Below are 22,689 nucleotides of genomic sequence, written 5' to 3'. Positions count from 1 at the left end.
TGCTGTCCCCCGAGCTTGTGGGGCTGGCTGATGTCTGCCCGGCGCAAGGGGCGCTCTGCTTCAGGGCAAACTGCCTGCCAGGCAGCAGGCTGCTATCCGCAGCGTGGGGAGCCCTGTGGGGAACTCCTGCAGGGCTCCCCACGCTGCGGATGTCTGCCCGGGGCGCGGGGCGCTCTGCTTCAGGGCGCCCCGCCAGCCGGGCGGCAGGCTGCTATCCGCAGCGTGGGGAGTCCTGCGGGGACCTCCCGCAGGGCTGCCTAGGCTGCGGATGTGTTCCCGAAGCGCCGGGCGCTCCGCTTTCAGGGCGCCCGGTGCTCCGGGAAACAGGCTGCGGATGTCTTCCTAAAGCCTGGAGAGCGAGAGGGGTCGGTGCGCACCGACCCCTCTCGCTCTCCAAGCTTCAGCGAAAGCCTGCATTCGCCCCATAGGACACACCCAGATTTCCCCTTCATTTTTGGAGTGGAAAAAGTGCGTCCTATAGGGCGAAAAATACGGTATATCTTTCTTTCATAGTTTCTGGATGGGTTCAAGGGACGGTGTCTTGCACAAAGCCTGGAAGAGACTGTTGTTGCCTCTGACAAATAGTGAAAGAAGCAAATTGTGCTTTGGCCATTTTGCAGAAGGCTACTTCTCCCTCACTGCTTCTAAAAGGATCCCAAATGTAGATGCCTGAGGTCAAGAGTTAACTTTTCTGTTAACGTGACCTTTGTCTCATTGCTTTTGCAGTTGCTTATGTGAGACTGCAAATGCATAATCTGTTGTGGCATTTGCCTCCTAGGTGGGTCATAAGGAAAGGGTTAAATGAGTGTGTGATGTGGTTGGCCAGTGAGAATGCAAGGGGAGGAGTTAAAGTTAGAGTGGGAGGTTTTGAAAGTCAGTTGAGGTTTGGGAGTTGAAGAGGGAAGAGGGAGGATAGATCTGTGGGTTGGTAGAGCTGTATTGTGAGAGAGTGAGAGGAATTGTTAGGTGGAGTCAGATAGATGGGAATAATCAGTTTGAAGTTGTTAGGAACTAAGATTAAGAAACTGCCAAGAAAAATTAGCTGTAACCATAAGCTTGTTCCTGCCTTTTAAAATAAACTTGATTATTTGTTAATGTTAACAACTGACTGGACTCCGTGTGTCCCCGTGAGATACGGGGTGGTGGCAGCGGAAAAAGCAATCGTAGTGGTGGCACAGGGTCAATAGACCGTCAAACGTCCGGGGGCCCTGTGTGTGATCGCCACATCTGTCAATTTCAGTTTCTCATTTTTCCATCCTCAAGTACATATTTCTTTCCATATGCATATTTTGGCAGGCAAATCTTGCTTAATACAGTGGTACCTCGCAAGACGAATGCCTCGCAAGACGAAAAACTCGCAAGATGAAAGAGTTTTTCGGTTTTTGAGTTGCTTCGCAAGACGAAAGAGTTTTTCGGTTTTTGAGTTGCTTCGCAAGACGAATTTCCCTATGGGCTTGCTTCGCAAGACGAAAACATCTTGCAAGTTTGTTTCCTTTTTCTTAAAACCGTTAATACCCAGGGTGCATTGCTTGAAGAGGTGCAGTTGCGACTTGACTTCAAGGAGCAACTCATAGCACACGGTGTGGTAGCCCTTTCTGAGGTTTTTGAAGACTTTGGTGATTTTTGAAGCTTTTCCAAAACTTCTTTTGCAGCCATTTGGTAAGTTAAACTTTTAAAACTTTTTTGGGGGTTTTTGGATTTTGGGTTGGGGTGTTTGGAATTCAAGGACGTGTTGGGGAGGGGTTTGCAAGAATCTGGAAGCTTGTGTGTTTTTTTTCTGCATTTTTATGATTTTTTGTGACCATTGGGGCATGCTGCTGTTGTTAAAAAAAAAGATTTCTGGGTTTGGATTTCTGTGTGGTGGGTTGCTGGGGGTGGGGTCAGGGAATTGTTGAGAAGGGGTTTGCAAGGGGCTTGGTTTGGACTTTTTTTGACCATAGGAACACATTAATTGATTTTCAATGCATTCCTATGGGAAACCGTGCTTCGCAAGACGAAAAATTCGCAAGACGAAAAAACTCGCAGAACGAATTAATTTCGTCTTGCGAGGCACCACTGTATACGCTTTTTCTGGCAAGCAATTCCCCACCGATACGATGTGTTTTTGTACATTATTGCCATGAACACGTGCTTTGCTTAGAGAATGGCATCACAGTACTCAGAGACGTGCAGATTCCCAATAATAAGTACATTACAGTTTGCATATCATTTCAGGATGCGCAAACTAGGCAGGTTTGCGTCAAAACGTGAATGGAACCAAATTCAACTCCGCAGCTCGCTGCTGCTCTCTGACTCCCAGCATTGGTTGCCCGAGGCAGCTGCCTCGCTTTACCTAACGATAGAGCCGGCCTTGATAGAATCCTTTTTGTTGTTATCTTTCCTGGAGTCCCTGGGGAAGGTGCCATGTTGAAAGGTGCTCAGCAGATGCACCTGCCGATCATCTTTTTGCTTTGAGCTACGTTCGGAGGACTTGCCTGCTTTGGGTCTGTCCACAACCCCCCCCCCGGGCTTCAGGTTCCCTTGGTGCTGCTGTTCCTAACTCAGAGAGGCTGGGGTTCTGCTCCCCTAGACTGCTTCTTGGGAGAAAAGCAATGACAAACCTGGACAGCATCTTAAAAAGCAGAGACATCACCTTGCCAACAAAGGTTCGTCTAGTTAAAGCTATGGTTTTCCCAGTAGTGATGTATGGAAGTGAGAGCTAGACCATCAAGAAGGCTGATTGCCAAAGAATGGATGCTTTTGAATTATGGTGCTGGAGGAGACTCTTGAGAGTCCCATGGAATGCAAGAAGATCAAACCTATCCATTCTGAAGGAAATCAGCCCTGAGTGCTCCCTGGAAGGACAGATCCTGAAGCTGAGGCTCCAATACTTTGGCCACCGCATGAGAAGAGAAGACTCCCTGGAAAAGACCCTGATGTTAGGAAAGATGGAGGGCACAAGGAGAAGGGGACGACAGAGGATGAGATGGTTGGACAGTGTTCTCGAAGCTACCAGCATGAGTTTGACCAAACTGCGGGAGGCAGTGGAAGACATAAGTTCCTGGCGTGCTCTGGTCCAGGGGGTCACGAAGACTCGGACACGACTAAACGACTAAACAACAACAATACCTGATAATAGTGGAATATGGAGTCGGCCATCGAATCCTTTCCAGGCACAGTGTTTGTCCACAGCTTTTTCATGAAGAACACTTGGTAGGTGAGAGAAGGCACTATCCCTGCCCAAAGAAATCATTGCAAAATTAAGCTAGGAAATGGCTGTGCATTCTAGGGCAGCAGACTATATGTGGAACTACTGACTAGTTCTCCCTGAGGCCTGGGCCGGACCACTTCAGATAGGAATGTGTGAACCAGACCATTTTGCTTTTTCTCTGTTTGTCGCTTTTCCAACCTTAAATTCAGCTCTCTGCACTTTGACATCAGTTTGCCATTAAAAATCAAAGTTTTCGTGAAAATTCATCAGTGAATATATGCATATCTGATGCATGTGGCTTTCCCTAATATACCCATCTTTGTATGCAGTTGTGCCAAATATTCCCATTTTTGCAAGCGCTCCCCACAAATATAATGCATTTTTGCCCTGCATTTTGTCTAATGTGATGCATTTTTGTGCTCGCTCCGCTGCAATGCATTGCATTTTTCTTCATGTTACCTGGCTGTAGAATTGCACTACAAAATCTGGAAAACCACCCTGAGATCTGCGAGTGAAGGGAAATATACAAATTGTAATAACAATAGCAATAATGGTGATGGTGGTGATGTGTGAATTGTTTTGGGAATTGCAAAATGGGCACGTTTGCCAAAATGGGCACGTTTGCCTTTTAAAGGCGACCTGAACTGAATTTCTCCCCCATTGGTGGACAGTGAGGTGAATAAATGCTCTTCCATTTTTTACACACACACACACCCTTGCACATAGAAAACTAGTACGTCAGGGAGAAGGGTTCTAGTTCCAGCCTCAAAAGAGCAGTGGTTAGAGTGTTGGCCTATGACCTGGGAGACCAGGGTTCGAATCCCGATCTGCCATGTTGCTCACTGGGAGACCTTGGGCCAGTCATTCACTCTTAGCCTAACCTACCTCACAGGGTTGTTGTGGAGATAAAATCGGAGAACCATGGCACACCATTTTGATGAAAAGATGGCAGCTACAGTGGTACCTCGGGTTAAGTACTTAATTCGTTCCGGAGGTCCGTACTTAACCTGCAACTGTTCTTAACCTGAAGCACCACTTTAGCTCCTGCTGCTGCTGCTGTGCCGCCGGAGCACAATTTCTGTTCTCATCCTGAAGCAAAGTTCTTAACTTGAAGCACTATTTCTACGTTAGTGGAGTCTGTAACCTGAAGCGTATGTAACCCGAGGTACCACTGTACATATATTTTTTAAAATGTGATAAATAAAAGAAAACTGACGTCTCCATCAGGCTACTATTATTAAGCACTCTCCAAATGAAAGGGCACAGGCATTTTACAAGTATTTACCATCTTTTGGTGGTCTGGCTTTCTTGATCCAGTCTGTCAGGTGCCTGACAAAGTCAAAGAAGAAGTCCCCTTCAGGTACGCTGATGACCTGGAAGAAAACATGGCAATGAACCAACAGCAAAGAGGCCTGCGATTCCACTTTCCAAGTGATTTGCACCTGCTGATTTATGCTGGTTTTGGAAGGTGCTCAGGCTAGGGCTTTGGTGAGCTTGCGTGGAAAAAGCATTTCTACAGTGGAGGGGTAGCCAGCCACCAAGGATGCTGTGATACCTTGGGCTCATGGGTGGCCAACTGCAAGGATATTCTTGGTCAACCTTTTCAACTGCCCCATTTGCCCCAACCAGCCCCCTGAATTAAGCCTGGAGGAAGGGAAAGGAATGTCACATGTTGGCTCTCCGGTGGAAATATCTCTGTATAGTTAAAGCTATGGTTTTCCCAGTAGTGATGTATGGAAGTGGGAGCTGGACCATAAAGAAGGCTGACCGCTGAAGAATGGATGCTTTTGAATTATGGTGCTGGAGGAGACTCTTGAGAGTCCCATGGACTGCAAGAAGATCAAATCTATCCATTCTGAAGGAAATCAGCCCTGAGTGCTCACTGGAAGGACAGATCCTGAAGCTGAGGCTCCAATACTTTGGCCACCTCATGAGAAGAGAAGACTCCCTGGAAAAGACCCTGATGTTGGGAAAGATGGAGGGCACAAGGAGAAGGGGACGACAGAGGACAAGATGGTTGGACAGTGTTCTCGAAGCGACCAGCATGAGTTTGACCAAACTGCAGGAGGCAGCGGAAGACAGGAGTGCCTGGCGTGCTCTGGTCCAGGGGGTCACGAAGAGTCGGACATGACTAAACGACTAAACAACAACAACAACATGGCGCAATGGGGATTTGAATGATTCCAGCGGTGGAAGCTGTCCACAATCCTCTGATATAACGCCAGATGAAGCACTGGTCGTCCACTCACCTTGTCAGAGATTTTGACAAAGAGGCTGAAACCCTCCGATGATTTAAGCAGCAGCCGGTTGGAGATGTTCTGGCAGAAGTCCTTGGCTTTCGTGCTCGATTCCACTTCAAACGCCTGCCAAAAAAATGGAGCAGGAACTTGAGAAGGTTGTGGTGCTTAAGGCCTGAGACCTTATTTATTTATTTCATGTGTCGCTTAATGCCAACATCGTACTGTGGAGGGGGTTATTGTTTTCGTTTTCGCTACGGTCTGTGTTTTTATATCATAAACCACCCTGCGATCCTTGGCTGCAGGGCGGTATGGAAATTGAATAAATGAAAATGAAAATGACACGGGCTTCTAAGTGGTTTGCAAAGTATTAAAAGTAAATAAATATTTTTTTTATTACATTTGTGTTCAGCCCTAAACCTGTAGATCTCAGGGTGGTTCACAATATAAGATTGCAATTAAAACAACAACATGGTGTAGCCTTATTAGACTTTACCGATTGGTAGGGTGAGCGTTGCTCCCAGAACAGGGAGGAAGGAGTCAAATGACACCGAGGTTTGGTTCAGAGAAAGAGTTTATTCTGCTCTCCGGATAGCAGAAGGCACTACATGAATCGGTTCACAGCAAGCACAAAAGCAAGAGAAATTGCATACAGTATATATATATCTTCCAGGCACCCTCTCCCCCCTTCCCCAGGAATCCAGACACATAAGCTTATACACGTAAGCTGACATCACAGATGTTCTTGCTCCTGTACTCTTAACCATAAAAGGGTGTTCCTGTTCCTGTATTCCTTATCTTGGGGTAAGAAGGTCACCAACTCTAAGAGTACTCCTGGCGCCGTTCCCGGGAGGCTGACAAGGTCTGTGCGTCATTGTGGTCAGGATGTAAGATAAGACCCAGATGTGTCATCCCTGCTCCACTTTGGAACTGACAAGGCCATTCATTAGGCGTCACAGACTGATAAAGGAGAGAGCTTTGTTTATACAGCTGTGTTCTTGTTATACATTTGCTCAAGAGCTCAAGTTAATGGTTTTTAGCTAATGCACCCTTGGAGAAGGAAAAATGGGATTTTGGGGCCCGTTTCAGACTGACTGCACAGTCAGATTTTAGATTTGGGAAGTCCATTCCTTCAATGGAATACATGATAAAGATAAAAACAAAGACAACCAAATAGCCCTCCCCATTGCAACAATGCAATATAAGCATCCCTCATTAAAATATGCAATAAAACAATCCCACTAAAACAAGAAAATGGTCACCGAGTCCTGCTTCCCATCTGTTGAAACCTGAACCCAGGATCTTCCTTGACTAAATATACTCTCAACAGCCCTGTTCCCAACCCACAGACTACAGCTTCTCCACAGGCTGTGGCTTTGCTTATTTTGTCCAATTCCCCCCCCCTTCCTTTCCTTTTTTTGCTTTTACCTCATCTGTGTCATCTGGGAAGTACACTTTATGGAAAATCTGAGTTGTTTTGTGCTGAATTGCCTCGACTTCTACCAGATGGGGCGGGTACTTCCGAGATCCGTTCCTGAAAAACAAAACAAAACAAAATAAAACAAAAAACTTGTTATAGAGAACAGCTTGGGGGGCACCTCTTTATTTATTTATTTTAAATTACTTAATGTATTTCATATATCCTTTCTCTCAAGCTGGGGTTCAAGGCAGCTCCCAACATTTAAAAACATCACTGATGAAATACGAAACAAGAAAAACAAACTACAGTCGTATCTCAGAAGTAGAACACAATCCGTTCTGGAAGTCCGTTCGACTTCCAAAACGTTTGGAAACGAAAGCGCGACTTCTGAATGGCTGCAGGAAGTGTTAAGATTCCTGCTCCGTGATTGCAGTCATGGGATTGTTGTCTATCACATGAACGGTGTATGTTTTGTGGGAAGTGACAGAGACAGGATGTTTGTGTTAGTGTGTTCCATGAAGTGGGACTATTGTCCTTTGTTCTCTCTCTTTGCTGTCTGATGGAAGCTCAGCTGAGTTGCTGGGTTCTGTCACACGAACCGCGAAGACTCTGCAGATCCCTAAGCGTGCTGATGTCTGCTGGCATCAGTTGCTGTGATGTTCGGGCTGAAGAAAGCTTTTGAAGCTCCCAAACAGTCGACCAGAAGGGAGAGAACATGCCAGTCGGGCATGTGTCTCTGCCAGGGTCCTACTCGAGTGTAGGACGAGCTCCTGACAGGAAGCTCCTGCAGCCAATCAGAAGCTGCGGAAGCCCCATCGAACGTTCAGCTTCCAAAAGAACATTCAAAACCCGGAACATTCACTTCCGGGTTTTGATCGTTCGGGAGCCGATTCGTTCAGGAGCCAAGGTGTTTGAGATCCAAGGTACGACTGTAGTTGAAAACAACTCCAAAGAAGATCACAGGGTCTGGGCTGGTTCGTAAGGGGAGAAGCAGCTCTTGGAGTATTGCGGTCCCGATCCTTCTGCATGCAAAACAGCTGCTCTACCCGTGAGCTGACAGTCCCTTCCCAGCAGGTTACCTGAGTGCTTTCTGCAGCCTCTGAATGCAGTCTGTGGCAAGCAGGTGATGCTTCCGAGACTGAACAAACCGCTGGACATGGGGCAGGAGAACGTTACTGGGGGGGAAGAGGCCCGTACAAAGCCAAAGGAGTTCCCAGCCTCTCTCTTCGCTGTACCTTTCCAGCAAGAAAACAAGAGAATATGGTGAAGAAAACACACACTGAAAGCCCATTTGTTTTCAAATTTTAAAAAAGAAAGAAATCTAAATCAATCAATCGAAAACATCATTCTCAGTTATTTGGTTTTCATTTGTCAAATTTGTACTGCAGCCACAGGGAGCAGTCCTTCCTCCAGATTTTCGTCGTCTGCTATGGACTGGTATCATCATACCTAAGCTTTCCTTGGTCCTTAGCTTAGTAAAACATTTTTGTCGGCTGTTTCTACACCTTCTCCATTATTGGGTTTCCCCTTCTTTCTGCGCATTTACAAACAGCACCGGGACTAAGTTTATAGTCGAGTTTTGTTATGCGCATCATATTTGTTACTGCGCATTTTTCGCAGATCTGGAAAAGTTCAACCAAACTAACAAAGTAACAGGAGATGAATAAAGAACAGAGAAGCTTATTTATGCTTGGTTTGGTTTTGTGACCTGTGCCAATAACCAAGAACACAGTCAGTCTCCACCATTGTCATTCAAACAGATCTCCCTTTTATGTTTCCTGAACCTGCAATATAAAATAATTCTTTTTTATGTGTGCTTAAATTCTACGATCCTTGAAGATTGCTTGGCCAGTATTTGATCTTCATTTACATTTATCCCCCCCACCATAATAGGGTATGATTTGGGGGTTTGGGCTGGGTGTTCATCAGTATGCAGATGATACCCAGCTCTACCTCTCTTTTAAATCAGAACCAGTAAAGGCAGTGAAGGTCCTGTGTGAGTGTCTGGAGGCAGTTGGAGGATGGATGGCGGCTAACAGATTGAGGTTGAATCCTGACAAGACAGAAGTACTGTTTTTGGGGGACAGGGGGCGGGCGGGTGTGGGGGCTCCCTGGTCCTGAATGGGGTAACTGTGCCCCTGAAGGACCAGGTGCGCAGCCTGGGAGTCATTTTGGACTCACAGCTGTCCATGGAGGCGCAGGTTAATTCTGTGTCCAGGGCGGCTGTCTACCAGCTTCATCTGGTACGCAGGATGAGACCCTACCTGCCTGTGGACTTGTCTCGCCAGAGTGGTGCATGCTCTAGTTATCTCCCGCTTGGACTACTGCAATGCGCTCTATGTGGGGTTACCTTTGAAGGTGACCCGGAAACTACAGTTAATCCAGAATGCGGCAGCTAGACTGGTGACTGGGAGTGGCCACTGGGACCACATAACACCAGTCCTGAGAGATCTGCATTGGCTCCCAGTATGTTTCCGAGCGTAATTCAAAATGTTGGTGCTGACCTTTAAAGCCTTAAATGGCCTCAGTCCTGTATACCTGAAGGAGCGTCTCCAGCCCCATCGTTCTGCCCGGACACTGAGATCCAGCACCGAGGGCCTTCTGGCAGTTCCCTCATTGCGAGAAGTGAGGTTACAGGGAACCAGGCAGAGGGCCTTCTCGGTAGTGGCGCCCGCCCTGTGGAACGCCCTCCCTTCAGATGTGAAGGAAATAAGCAGCTATCTTCTCTTTAAAAGACATCTGAAGGCAGCCCTGTTTAGGGAAGTTTTTAATATTTAATGCTGTATTGTTTTTAACACTCGACTGGGAGCCGCCCAGAGTGGCTGGGGAAACTCAGCCAGATGGGTGGGGCATAAAATTTTTTTTAATATTAGTATTAATTTTTTTTTAAAAAAACACCTCTGTTATGCTAATTATTATTAAGTAATTGATTTGATATTTAGGATATATCAAAGCTCAACAAAAATCTGTAGCAAAGAAAGAAATGAAAAATGAATTGCACATAAAATTCCGCTTGCACCTGCAAGCACATTCCTGGCTGATTCAAATATGGGAAGGTAGAAAGGGCTTCTCAGGTGGGACGGAGCTGCTACACACTGGCAGTGAATCTTTCTCTGTCCACAGAAAGTTCCACTGCAAACGTTATTCCCGTGCAGAGACGCAGAACCTCTTACTTAATGTGGTTGTCAGTGAGCTGTTTCAGGACTTGCGAATAAATCTCATCTTTGAGCGGTTCGGCTTTCAAGGCGCCTTCAAATATTTGGTCTGTTAGCTCGTTCACTGAGCGGGTTCTTTTCGAAGGGTAGTCGCCCATATACTTCAGGATGGGTGCGCAGGAAAGGTTAAGGGTACAATAACTGGAACAGGCAATAAATAATAAGGTGGCATTTCTACATCGCTTTTCTTGCGAATATTCAAGACGGCTTCAAAATCAATTTGAAACAATAGTCGTACCTTGGTTTTCGAACAGCTTAGTTCTCAAACGTTTGGGCTCCCGAATGCCGCAAACCCGGAAGTGACTGTTCCGGTTTGCGAACTATCTTTGGAAACTGAACGTCCGGCGGGGCTTCCGCAGCTTCTGATTGGCTGCAGAAGCTTCCTGCAGCCAATCGGAAGCAGCGCTTTGGTTTTCGAACGCTTGGGAAGTCGAATGGACTGTGTACACTATTTGGTTGAATGGCACAAGCAGTGTGGGATGGTGGGGGTATGAGGGAAAAGAGGGTATTCTCCTTTTGCCCATCATGGGAAGATTTTTGAACTGAAAGAAGAGGCAAATTTGGCCTGTTTTGTTGGGACGATGAGCTCTTCAAAGCGGCTTGCACAGGAGCATTGGCCCTGGGTGTTTTGAAGTTTGTGGGGTGCAGGAAATAGTTGATCACATTCTATGTGTTTTTTGTGGGGTTTTTTTGCAGTACAGTGGTACCTCGGGTTAAGAACTTAATTCGTTCTGGAGGTCCGTTCTTAACCTGAAACTGTTCTTAACCCGAGGTACCACTTTAGCGAATGGGGCCTCCTGCTGCCACCACCACACGATTTCTGTTCTCATCCTGAAGCAAAGTTCTTAACCCGAGGTACTATTTCTGGGTTAGCCGAGTCCGTAACCTGAAGCGTATGTAACCTGAAGCGTCTGTAACCCCTGGTACCACTGTATACAGAAGACACAAGGCCTCTCCTTCGTAGGTTTTGTGATTTGGGTATTACAGACTTGTCTGTTGATGTTGCCTTCTAAAAAGGGGCTTAGAGCTGGATAATTTACGTCAGTTTGTGAAAGGTCGGAGGCTTCCTGGAAGGCTGTGTGTGAGAAATGTGATCATATCATTGCCACACCATTAAACCAGGAGAGGAAAAGGAAGGAGGAGGAGGAGGAAGAGATGGAGGGTCATGGGACTTTTCCTAACAGAACTTGTTCTCTTTGAGGTGGGCTGGTGGGACACCCACTGCCATTTCCTAACACTTCACTGGCTTAAGCCAAATGAACAGTATTTTGGAAGGAACAGAAACCATCCAGATTTCAGGGACCGTGCTGAGGAGGTATTATGTACTGAGTTGAATAGGATCCAAAATGCAGCAGTCTGATTGGTCCTAGAACAATAGGCTCCAGAATGCAGCAGTCTGATTGGTCCTAGAACAATAGGCTCCAGAATGCAGCAGTCTGATTGGTCCACAGGAGCCACCCAATCCAGTTCTAGGTGGAGGTGAATCCATGACCTGATTGGCCTACAGGAGAATCCCGGAATTAGCCAATCACATGGGGCCCATTGTGTAAATAATGTATATAAATCAGACATTCTGGGGGAACTTCCATTCCTCCTCATCACTATGAACTGAATAAAGAGCATGAAATCCACTCTCAACTCAGAGTATATTTCAGGAGGGCTACACCGAGGAGTAAAGGTGGGAGCCACCCCCTCTCCCTGTTCCTGCATCTTCCCAGGAGCAGGAGGACAGTATAGATTTGGAACAGTGTTTTGCAGAGGGGCATAGTTTGGAAGGCAGAAGCTGGGAAAAACTGGATGGGGAACAACTAGGAGAAGAATCACTGGGAGAGAGAGAGAGTTAACAGATTCACAGTCTCTGGACAGCACCCTCCCCGCTTCTCCAAAGTCATGGAGAACTCAGAAAGTGTCAGAACAGAAAGCACAGAGGCTACAAACTCAGATTACAAGACGTAGGAGTGACGTAGATTAATAGGGACTGAGGGGGAGAGTATCCCTTAATTGGGAGCACCACCATTTCTAGGAGATGTGTTCTTTGTTCCCTCCCTGTGATTATTAAAGATTCTAACTGGTAAGGAGCTCCTTTCGTTTGATCTGTAATTTGGGTGTAATCCTTGATGCCTCCCTTTCCATGGAGGCGCAGGTTACAGCAACAGCCAAGGTGACATTTTTCCACCTTCGCCGCATCAAGCAGTTGGTCCCTTATCTTTCACGCCCTGACCTGGCCACAGTGATCCATGTGACGGTCACCTCCAGGCTTGACTACTGTAATTAGCTCTACGCGGGACTGCCCTTGAAGCTGTCCCAGAAACTCCAGCGGGTGCAGAATGCTGCAGCGAGGCTCCTCACGGGGTCTCTGCCATGGGAGCATATTCACCCAGTGCTTTTGCAGCTGCACTGGCTCCCGGTGGAGTACAGGGTCAGGTTCAAGGTGCTGGTTTTGACCTTTAAAGCCCTTCACGGCCTAGGACCCTTGTACCTACGGGACCGCCTCTCCTGGTATGCCCCACGGAGAGCCTCAAGGTCCATAAATAACAACACCCTAGTGGTCCCGGGCCCTAAGGAAGTTAGATTAGCTTCAACCAGAGCCAGGGCCTTTTCAACTCTGGCTCCGGCCTGGTGGAACGCTCTGCCTCATGAGACCAGGGCCCTGCAGGATCTGATTTCTTTCCGCAGGGCCTGTAAGACAGAGTTGTTCCGCCTGGCCTTTGGCTTGGAATCAGTTTGAATCCCTCTCCCTCTTTCTTTTTCCTTTCTCCACCTGTGAAGAGGCTTCATCCTAATGTTTTAATGTTGTATTTTAATCTTGTTTTTAAAATTGTATTTTGATCAACTTGTTTTTATTATTGGTTGTTAGCTGCCCTGAGCCCGGTCTTGGCTGGGGAGGGCGGGGTATAAATAAAATTTATTATTATTATTTGTCACGGCTAATAATTGGCCACTGTTTCTTTAATGCTTAAAAAGCTGGGTCAGCATGAGTCAGCGGCCTGCTCCGGGTTGTATATATAGGGTGAGAAATGTTAGTTTGTTTGTTGGGTTGGTTGGTTGGTTAGTGAAAGCTGGTTGTGTTGATGTGTGTACAGTTGCTCAGTCGCTTTTGCAGAAAGACTTTTAAGAATAAAAGCAGAAAGTACTCTGCAAGGATACTCTTCTTGTGGACTCTTGTGCCGACAAGGGTCCAAGGACCAGGCTGAGGCGACAAAGGGAGGTCAGAACCCTTTTTCTTTTTTTTACAAACACTGACATCATCATCATCATCATCATCATCATCATCATCATCATTATTGGAGTCATTTTGGACTCACAGCTGTCCTTGGAGGCGCAGGTCAATTCTGTGTCCAGGGCAGCTGTCTACCAACTCCATCTGGTACGCAGGCTGAGACCCTCCCTGCCCGCGGACTGTCTCGCCAGAGTGGTGCATGCTCTGGTTATCTCCCGCTTGGACTACTGCAATGTGCTCAATGTGGGGCTACCTTTGAAGGTGACCTGGAAACTACAACTAATCCAGAATGCGGCAGCTAGACTGGTGACTGGGAGCGGCCGCCAAGACCACATAACACCAGTCTTGAAAGACCTACATTGGCTCCCAGTACGTTTCCGAGTACAATTCAAAGTGTTGGTGTTGACCTTTAAAGCCCTAAACGGCCTCGGCCCAGTAGACCTGAAGGAGCGTCTCCACCCCCATCGTTCAGCCCGGACACTGAGGTCCAGCTCCGAGGGCCTTCTGGCGGTTCCCTCACTGCGAGAAGCCAAGTTACAGGGAACCAGGCAGAGGGCCTTCTCGGTAGTGGCACCTGCCCTGTGGAACGCCCTCCCATCAGATGTCAAAGCGATAAACAACTACCTGACATTCAGAAGACATCTTAAGGCAGCCCTGTTCAGGGAAGTTTATAACATGTGACATTTCAGTGTATTTTTGGTCTCTGTGGAAGCCGCCCAGAGTGGCTGGGGAAACCCAGCCAGATGGGTGGGGTACAAATAATATATTATTATTATTATTATTATTATTATTATTATTATTATTATCTACTGCCTTGGGGGGGGGGGGAGCTGATTCCCCGAAGCCTGTCACCAGTTTGTCTTTCAGACTCTGCCAGGCAGGCAAAATGAGACCGCTGGATTGTGGCCGAATTCAGGAACGGGATGGCCAATGCTGCCCACTTCTCTCTCTGTGGCCTCATTCATGCCCATTGACTCAGCAGGGGCACAGCACTTGGAAGGATATCAATGAACGCCATGCAGGCTTCTTGCGACAGCTCCTCGCTTCCCAGGACCTTCTTCAGCAAAGGCTGCTTGATGGGCTCCCGCGTGTAGGACCACATCTTGTCTTTCCCTCGGTTCTTGGTGATCATGACTCTGCTGAGGGTGTGCTTGGGAGGAGGCCTGTGGGGAAGAAGACAAGGCAGTGAGGATCTCTCCCCTGCTTGCTGCTTTAACTTCCAGTTCTGTTAAGCATTGTTGGCAGGGACATCCCCAAGGCCCTTAGGGAGGCATTCTTCTATGCAACGGCCGCAGCTCGGACTTTGGTGGCCAAGGGGTGGAAGGAACAAGAAGCCCCGACAATAACGGATTGGCATTACAAGCTACAAGAATTTGCTGAAATGGCGCAGTTAACAAATACCCTGAGAGGCAATCCGAAACAAAAAATTATGGAAAAATGGGATAGATTTAAAACGTATGCTCAAAAATACATTAAAGGTTCGCTATCTATGCTAGCGTTTGATTGACGCTGGAGTGAGACTGAGTTGAGAAATAAGACTAAGAGCACATATTGATATAGGAATGTATTAGATAATATGTAAAGAAATATACAATAATAAGAGTACATTCATTTGTAAAAAAAGAATATACAACAGGAAAGACAGGAAGTCTAGGGTGTTGGTATGTATATGATTTTGGGGGGGGGAATTGTTTTTGTTTTTTCTCTTCTTTCTTTCTTTCTTTTCTTTTTTTCTTTTGTTTCATTTTCTTTCAAGGTATATAAAATTTGTATATAATTTTTATATGCATGTTGGAAATTACATTATAGTAAGTCCTGTAATGTAATATGTCAATGTTTACCGATGTAATGTAAGAATGTTAACAAATAAATAAAATGCAAATTCAAAAAAAACAAAACAAAAAAAAACTTCCGGTTCACATACAGTGCAACCTCCCCAAAGCTCTCAGCTCCCTTTTTGCTTTGGTCCTTCTCGTTTTCTGCTGAGTTGAAGGAGGGCCATTTGCCATCTCCCACAGAGCCCCCTTCCTTTGTTCTCCTTACACCTCACCAGGAGGTTAGCCCGGCTATTCCAAAAATTAGAAGCCTTGAAAAGATGTCAACATTTGCTGGATCCGGGGATTAAAGAGGTCTGACACCCATAAACTCAAAACAACACCTTGTCTTTTTATGTAATAATATTAGGTTGCATTGCAATGCATTATAAGTGGCGCCTGCAGCAAAAGGTTGCAGTATCTCTTCCTACCTAAGTAGGATGGCTGCCATTGGGACTCCATTTCTGTCCCACTGCCTGAGCTTGCTGTTAGAGCAGGGGTGTCAAACTCAAATTCATAATGCCCTAAATCTTCAAAAATTCAGCTTCGTTGGGGTCAAACGGGTTCTAGCATCGTGAGAAACAAAGGAAAACTTCTCCCTGCCTGCTTTTCTCCAGTACAGAAAGGGATCCAGCTGCAATTTCAAGAGACCGGCAGACTTCTCTGCTCCTGTTTTTTTAAACGCTTACCTAAAATAATCGTAGGAGAATTCTTCCAGGGTATATGGCTTCATTCTTTCTTCGCTGTCCGACATCACCAACTGAGCTGTCCTTATGACATCCTGCCTCTGGTCTGGTGTCATGGTAACCAAGGCCTGGAGAAATGTCCACCATTAATTATGGCACAGAATAACAATGAAATGACATTAATATGGCATGGAGCAGTGGCTCTCAAAGGAGTGGCATGCCGCACCGGTAGGGCAGAAGAGAATGGCAAGTGTGGCAGGAAGATTCAAGGATAATCAATCAAAGAAACAGTTAAACCTTTCAGCGTAGTATAGAATCAAAATGTTTTTCCAAGCTGACAACATATGTATGTCTGCAGCTCAGACACCACTTTTGAACTTACATTTTGTACTTTTGTAACTTAGCTAGTAGTTCTAAACCTGCCTTCCTTTTGCTACTTTAATTGCTGCTTGGAGACTGGGTTATGTAAGTAAATACTACTTTTATTTCTTCACAAAACAACATGTGTGTGATTGCGCTCTCTCTCTCTCTGTGTGTATTCTGTTTTACAATTTAGAGTACTCATTTAAACAACCTTAAAATATCAATGACTTCACTTCTTCTCTTTCCATGGTTCATTTTGCATAACGTAAATCCCTGCATATTTTACATAAACTAACCCATTCCGTATTCCATTATTACATCCATCAATACCTACTTACACTGTTGAATTTATCTTAATGCTGCCAATGTTTTCAAGTGTACCCAATGTTCCCCCATATTTTCAATAAACATTTTCCAATCTTCTCTAAACGTATGTTCTTCTTTTCTCTTATTCTGTGTTATATCTGCAAGCTGCACATATTCTATCAGTTTAAAGAAGAATGGTAACTGTGATTGCTGTTTTTAACCACTGTTCCTGCAGCTTACCACAATCTCCATAGGAGGCATGGTGACCGTGGGCAGGACGTAAACAGAATCTGTCGGGAAGTCCCCTTTCTGTTTCGTCCTCTCATTGATCCCATTAGCCCAGCCGGAATTCATCACGTTCTCTCCTGTGTCCTGATCCAGAATGATCAAGTCTCCTTTGAGGAAGCTGAGGAACCCCGATTCTTCACCCGCTGTGGGAGACAGAAACAGCCATTCATCTTAGTTATTCATCCTGTCCAATCCCCCCCCCCCCCCAATCCAGGATTCTCAGGTAAGACATTGCCCAGTGGGGACTGTCGTCCGACAACAACTGGAGGGCGCAAGTTTCGCGAAAGCTGTTCTAGGGTACACACACAGGCCAAACACAATTTTTGTGTGTGCTTTTAATTTAGAAGATGGGGCTACCTTTGAAGGTGACCCAGATACTACAACTAATTCAGAATGTGGCAGCTAGACCGATGACTGGGAGCGGCCACCAAGACCATATAACACCTTGGCTCCCAGTACGTTTCCGAGCACAATTCAAAGTGTTGGTGCTGACCTTGAAAGCCCTAAACGGCCTTGGCCCAGTATACCTGAAGGGGCGTCTCCACCCCCATCGTTCAGCCCGGACACTGAGATCCAGTGCCGAGGGCCTTCTGGCGGTTCCCTCATTGCGAGAAGTGAGGTTACAGGGAACCAGACAGAGGGCCTTCTTGGTAGTGGCGCCCTCCCTTCAGATGTGAAGGAAATAAGCAGCTATCTTCTCTTTAAAAGACATCTGAAGGCAGCCCTGTTTAGGGAAGTTTTTAATATTTAATGCTGTATTGTTTTTAACACTTGATTGGAAGCCGCTCAGAGTGGCTCAGCCAGATGGGCGGGGTATAAATAATAAATTATTATTATTATTATAAACCAACGGAACTGTATTCTAATTCACAAGCAAGCTCAGGGGTATCCGTTCAGATCAGTCCACTATGAAAAGTGACCCAGACAATATCATCCCCCTTGATAGTGTTTGAAGGATTGAACCCTGATATTTCCCTAGGTACATTTTGTTCAGCTCAGTTTCCTTACTAGGATTTGGGTTGTCCTGGAGCGTGACCACAAACTTTGACCTCTTCCTCAGCCCTTCTAGGAATATGACCACCAGACCTCGGATGTCCTCTGCGTTGTTGGACGTGAAGGTGTATTCGTCTCCCTTGATCGTGGCCAAGGTGAAGCTCTGTCCCTGAAGCTTCCCACCTCTAGAATAGAAATATTTTATTGCCTCCCCCAATCTCTCAGTCCTTGTTACACTCTGTGTGCTGTCGTATGATTACCAACCCCGAACGTCAGCTGCAATGTTGCTGTCTTCCATTAAGCAGCCTCACGGCCCACAGGTAGAAACTATTCTTTAACCTGTTGGTGTGGCTTACCATGCTTCTATATCTCCTGCCTGAGGGCCCCTTTTGCCAATATATACATTTTATGGACACCATGCCTTTGGACATACCCTTACCCATAAAAGGTAAAAAGGATAAAGGTAAAGGACCCCTGGACGGATAAGTCCAGTCAAACGCGACTATGGGGTGCAGCGCTCATCTCGCTTTCAGGCCGAGGGAGCTGGTGTTTGTCCACAGACAGCTTTCTGGGTCATATGGACAGCATGACTAAACCGCTTCTGGCTCAACGGGACACCGTGACGGAAACCAGAGCGCACGGAAACGCCGTTTACCTTCCCGCCGCAGTGGTACCTATTTATCTACTTGCACTGCTGTGCTTTCAAACTACTAGGTTGGCAGGAGCTGAGAGAGAGCAATGGGAGCTCACCCCATTGCAGGGATTCGAACCTCCAACCTTCTGATCGGCAAGCCCAAGAGGCTCAGTAGTTTAGACCACAGCACCACCTGCGTCCCAACCCATACCTGTATCAGCATACCTGTTGAAGAGGAAAGGGTCATAGAGACCTTTTCCTGTCCCTTTGCTTCCACGGAGAAAGTGGCTGAAATGAGTCTTTGAGATTGGGGGCGGGGCATGTTACAGAGGGTTACCACTTTCCCCAAAGACCAGAGGACTGAACACTTCAGCACATTGCTTGGCTGCGTGCAAACGGACTTACTGATTAGTTAGCTTTTTGCCACCTTACCTGCTGCTGGAGACAGCGGTGATCTCTGGGAAGGAAAGTTCCAGAAGGACCTGCTCTTGTTCATCCACAAAGTAAACTCCTGTCCAGTTCACAGCTACAATGACATCGTTTTTGGGAAGGCTGGGACCTGGGTTTGAAAAGTTATGCAATAAGATGAGACTCCATCAGGCTTCAGAACAGAGAAGGGAAGCGGGGCTATTCCATCAGGAATTTTAAGAGTCAATGTATAAAGAGAAAGCCAGCTGTATAAACAAGTGCTCAAAGCCCTCTCCTTTATCAGTCCGTGACAGCAATGGATGGCCTTGTCAGTTCCGAGTGGAGCAGGGATGGCACATCTGGATCTTATCTTACATCCTGACCACAAAAAGACGCACAGACCTTGTCAAGTCTGACAAGAGACCTGGGAACGGTGCCAGGAGTGTTCTCAGAGTTGGTGACCTCCTGCCCCAAGATAAGAGTATAGGAACAGGAACAACCTTTTATGGTCAAGAGTACCGGAACAGGAATATCTATTTATGGTCATGGATGTCAACTTGCGTGTATGAGCTGACGTGGTTGGATTCCTGGGGAAGGGGGGAGAGGGTACCTGGAGGATATATATACTGCATGAAATTTCTCATTTCTTTGGACTTGCTGTGGACTGACCACATAAGTGCCTTCTGCTATCCGGAGAGCAGAATAAACTCTTTCTCTGAATCAACCTCGGTGTCATTTGACTTCCTTCCTCCCTCCCGGGAGCAACGCAGACCCCACCAGTCGGTAAAGTCTCATAAGGCTACCGTCCTTATAAAAGAATGGTAACTAAAATTTAAGAAGCGAGCTTGCCGATAGATTGCCATTTTTCACCACCAACGCCTATAGTTATGAGCGGGGCAACATATCATGAGGCCTAGTTTCTTGGGGTTACCTGAGAACTTGAAAGCTTCATAGAATCTGGAGAACAGCAAAGGCCACTTGAAGCGGGCAAAATCTACCACGTCTTCCTTGACTTTCTTGGGATCCGTTCGCTTCTGGGTATAGATTCCCTGTAGGAAAGAGAAAAAAACAAAACACCAAGTTGATAAACCTCAGTGAACATCTTGTAGGGTTTTGGGTGGATCAAGAAGCACTGAGAAATCTCAAAAATATATTCAGCAGTTGTACTCTTGTCCCACTATAAAGATACAGTGGTACCTCCGGTTGCGGATGGGATCCGTTCCGGAGCTCCGGTCGGATCCCGAGGTTTCTGTAACGGGAAGGACTGCTTCTGCACATGTGCGCGGCGCGGTAGAACGCTTCTGCACATGCGTGCATGGCGAAACCCGGAAAAATACTTCTGGGTTTGCTGCGTACGTATCCCGAAGGATACGCAACCGGAGGTGAAAGCAAGTAGAGGTCCCACTGTACTTAGATCACAATCGTATATCCCAGGAATGGGGAACCAGTGGTTGTTGCTGGACTACAATTCCCATCATCCCCTGACCATTGACTATTCTGGTTGGGGCTGATGGGAGCTGTAGTTAAACAACAACTGGGTTGCTGCATGTTCCCCAACCTAGATAGTAAGATAGATAGAGTTGTTGTTCGCATGTGTGTGTCTCAAGAGACAATGGAATGCACCTCTGGGAACGAAGTCAAACCACTGGAGAATCACAGCGCCTGCTGTGGCTGTAGAGATCAGGAACTCGTAACTGCTGCCTCCCGAATTAGCAGCACTGAAGCGGCCTCCCCGGGGTGCAAGCCTGGGCAGTGTGTCTGGAGGTCCTGGGCTGCCCAGACGACTAGACCTCCCTCTCGACCTCACTGATGTGGTCCAAAGGAAGGAGGCGTATCAGGCGCCATCCAACCGCCTTAGGGACCCCACTCTGGTTTTTTGTATGGTTGACTCTTTAGCCTTTTCTTCTCCCAACGATGTCCTGCAAGGCAGGAGGATATATCACATCTGGGAATAAATCCCATTAAACTCAGTGGGACTCACTTCTCAGTAGACATGCATCGGATTACTCTATTAAGTGTGTAAAGAGATTAAAAAAAAAAAAACAATGAAAGGAAAACAACTCATTATTAACTCAAGAATAATCTGTAATCTGTAATGCTTTCTTCCCCTTTGTTCAGAATTGTCCCCTCCAGCTTCTCCCAACCTGGTGCCTTCCATATTTTCGGACTGCGACTCCCATAATTCCTGACTATTGCCCCTGCTGCCTGGGGCTGATGGGAGTTGTAGTCCAAAATACTTGGAGGGCACCAAGGTTGGGGACCAGGTGCTTGCTCGACGCATGGCAGCTCCTGTCAAAAGATCTTTCGCATCATCTGCTGTCTGGATAAAAGAAAACCTCTGGATTTAAACTTGGATTCTATATTTGCAAAGCATGTGTTTAAAGCTGTAGGGCAATTTGGTGCATAAAAAGGTGAATGTAGGTGGCACTGTGGGTTCGGGTGGCACTGTGGGTTAAACCACAGAGCCTAGGACTTGCCGATCAGAAGGTTGGTGGTTCGAATCCCCGTGACAGGGTGAGCTCCCGTTGCTCGGTTCCTGCTCCTGCCAACCAAGCAGTTCGAAAGCATGTGAAGTGCAAGTAGATAAATAGGTACCGCTCCGGCGGGAAGGTAAACGGAGTTTCCGTGCGCTGCTCTGGTTCGCCAGAAGCGGCTTAGTCATGCTGGCCACATGACCCGGAAGCTGTACGCCAGCTCCCTCTGCCAATAAAGCGAGATGAGCGCTGCAACCCCAGAGTCGGCCACAACTGGACCTAATGGTCAGGGGTCCCTTTGGCTTTACCTTAAAGGGACCCCTGACCATTAAGTCCAGTCGTGAACAACTCTGAGGTTGCAGCGCTCATCTCGCTTTATTGGCAGAGGGAGCCGGCGTTTGTCCGCTTCCGCAGACAGTTTTCCAGGGTCATGTGGCCAGCATGACTAAGCCGCTTCTGGTGAAGCCAGAGCAGTGCACAGAAATGCCGTTTACCTTCCTGCTGCAGTGATACCTATTTATCTACTTGCACTGGTGTGCTTTCGAACTGCTCGGTTGGCAGGAGCTGGGACCGAACAATGGGAGCTCACCCCGTCGTGGGGATTCGAACCGCCGACCTTCCGATCGGCAAGTCCAAACGGCGCAGTGGTTTAACCCACAGCGCCACCTGCGTCCCTTAATTTGGTGCATATGCCCCCCCAAATTCCTGGGAGTTCTAGTTTGTTAAGGGCGCTGGGAGACGGCAATAGGGGTGCACAGCAGGCCAGGAGAAGGAGTTTTCTGTTCGTATAAAGGATGGATGCAAATTTCAAATTCGGATGCCGCCACTTAAAAGGAGTGCTTTTTCCTAAACTCCGGCAGCCTCGGTGCAGGAGGAGCGCTCAGCAACGTGCCTTTTTGTGGGCAGCTATGATGAACTGGGCCCACTTCTCGATGGTTTTTGACGGCGTGATCTCTCTGTCGGGGATGTAGGAGGGGATCAGGTTCAGGAGTCGCTCCAAGACCATTTCCGACCCGTAATCCACGTAGTACTGCTGGGAAGCCAGCTCTGCCAGGTCTTCTTCCTGTGGGGAAAGGGGTGTGAGATAAGATGGCGCCCGGCACACGTCCCCTGTGCCTTTGGACGCTTGTGCCGATAGAAAACTTGAGCTCTTTGAAGCTCTTAGCAGAGTTCTTTAGCAGCGGTAGAAAGTGTTGCCTTGTGTGTGGATAATAAATCAAACTGAACGCAGGCTTCTTGCTAATCTCTAACAGCCTTTAATGAGAAGAAAAACATCATAAATCAGTCCCGGCGAGAGAGCGGACATTCTTTCGTCTCTCAGCCAAAAACGAAAGGAAACTCACACACAAAGAAAGATTCCCGTATGTGAACCAAACCACGCCTCAGAATGTGAGACGTCACACAGAACTGTTTAACCCTGTAAGTTCTGATTCTCCTCACA

At 46.9% G+C, this 22,689-nt stretch overlaps 1 protein-coding gene across 2 annotated transcripts in view; it reads right to left on the bottom strand.

The window, feature by feature from the left end:
• Window positions 1-22,689, bottom strand: part of MYO7A (myosin VIIA) — a 154,748-nt gene that overhangs the window by 11,406 nt on the left and 120,653 nt on the right. For both annotated transcript variants that reach the window (XM_081001719.1, XM_081001720.1), the window contains 13 exons: window positions 22,141-22,311; window positions 19,706-19,823; window positions 18,799-18,925; window positions 17,748-17,917; window positions 16,692-16,882; window positions 15,786-15,910; window positions 14,288-14,445; window positions 10,021-10,174; window positions 7,927-8,082; window positions 6,856-6,961; window positions 5,440-5,553; window positions 4,476-4,563; window positions 3,109-3,215 (listed from right to left, as the gene is read on the bottom strand). In XM_081001719.1, the coding sequence (XP_080857845.1) occupies window positions 3,109-3,215; window positions 4,476-4,563; window positions 5,440-5,553; window positions 6,856-6,961; window positions 7,927-8,082; window positions 10,021-10,174; window positions 14,288-14,445; window positions 15,786-15,910; window positions 16,692-16,882; window positions 17,748-17,917; window positions 18,799-18,925; window positions 19,706-19,823; window positions 22,141-22,311 (1,785 nt within the window). The remainder of the gene's footprint in view (window positions 1-3,108; window positions 3,216-4,475; window positions 4,564-5,439; window positions 5,554-6,855; window positions 6,962-7,926; window positions 8,083-10,020; window positions 10,175-14,287; window positions 14,446-15,785; window positions 15,911-16,691; window positions 16,883-17,747; window positions 17,918-18,798; window positions 18,926-19,705; window positions 19,824-22,140; window positions 22,312-22,689) is intronic.

This window comes from Podarcis pityusensis, assembly GCF_964106645.2.
Source record: "Podarcis pityusensis genome assembly, chromosome: 4".
In the NCBI taxonomy this organism is placed as follows: Eukaryota; Metazoa; Chordata; class Lepidosauria; order Squamata; family Lacertidae; genus Podarcis; species Podarcis pityusensis.
The sequence above is the reverse complement of the archived record's forward strand: the minus strand, read 5'-3'. Positions and strand labels throughout refer to the sequence as shown.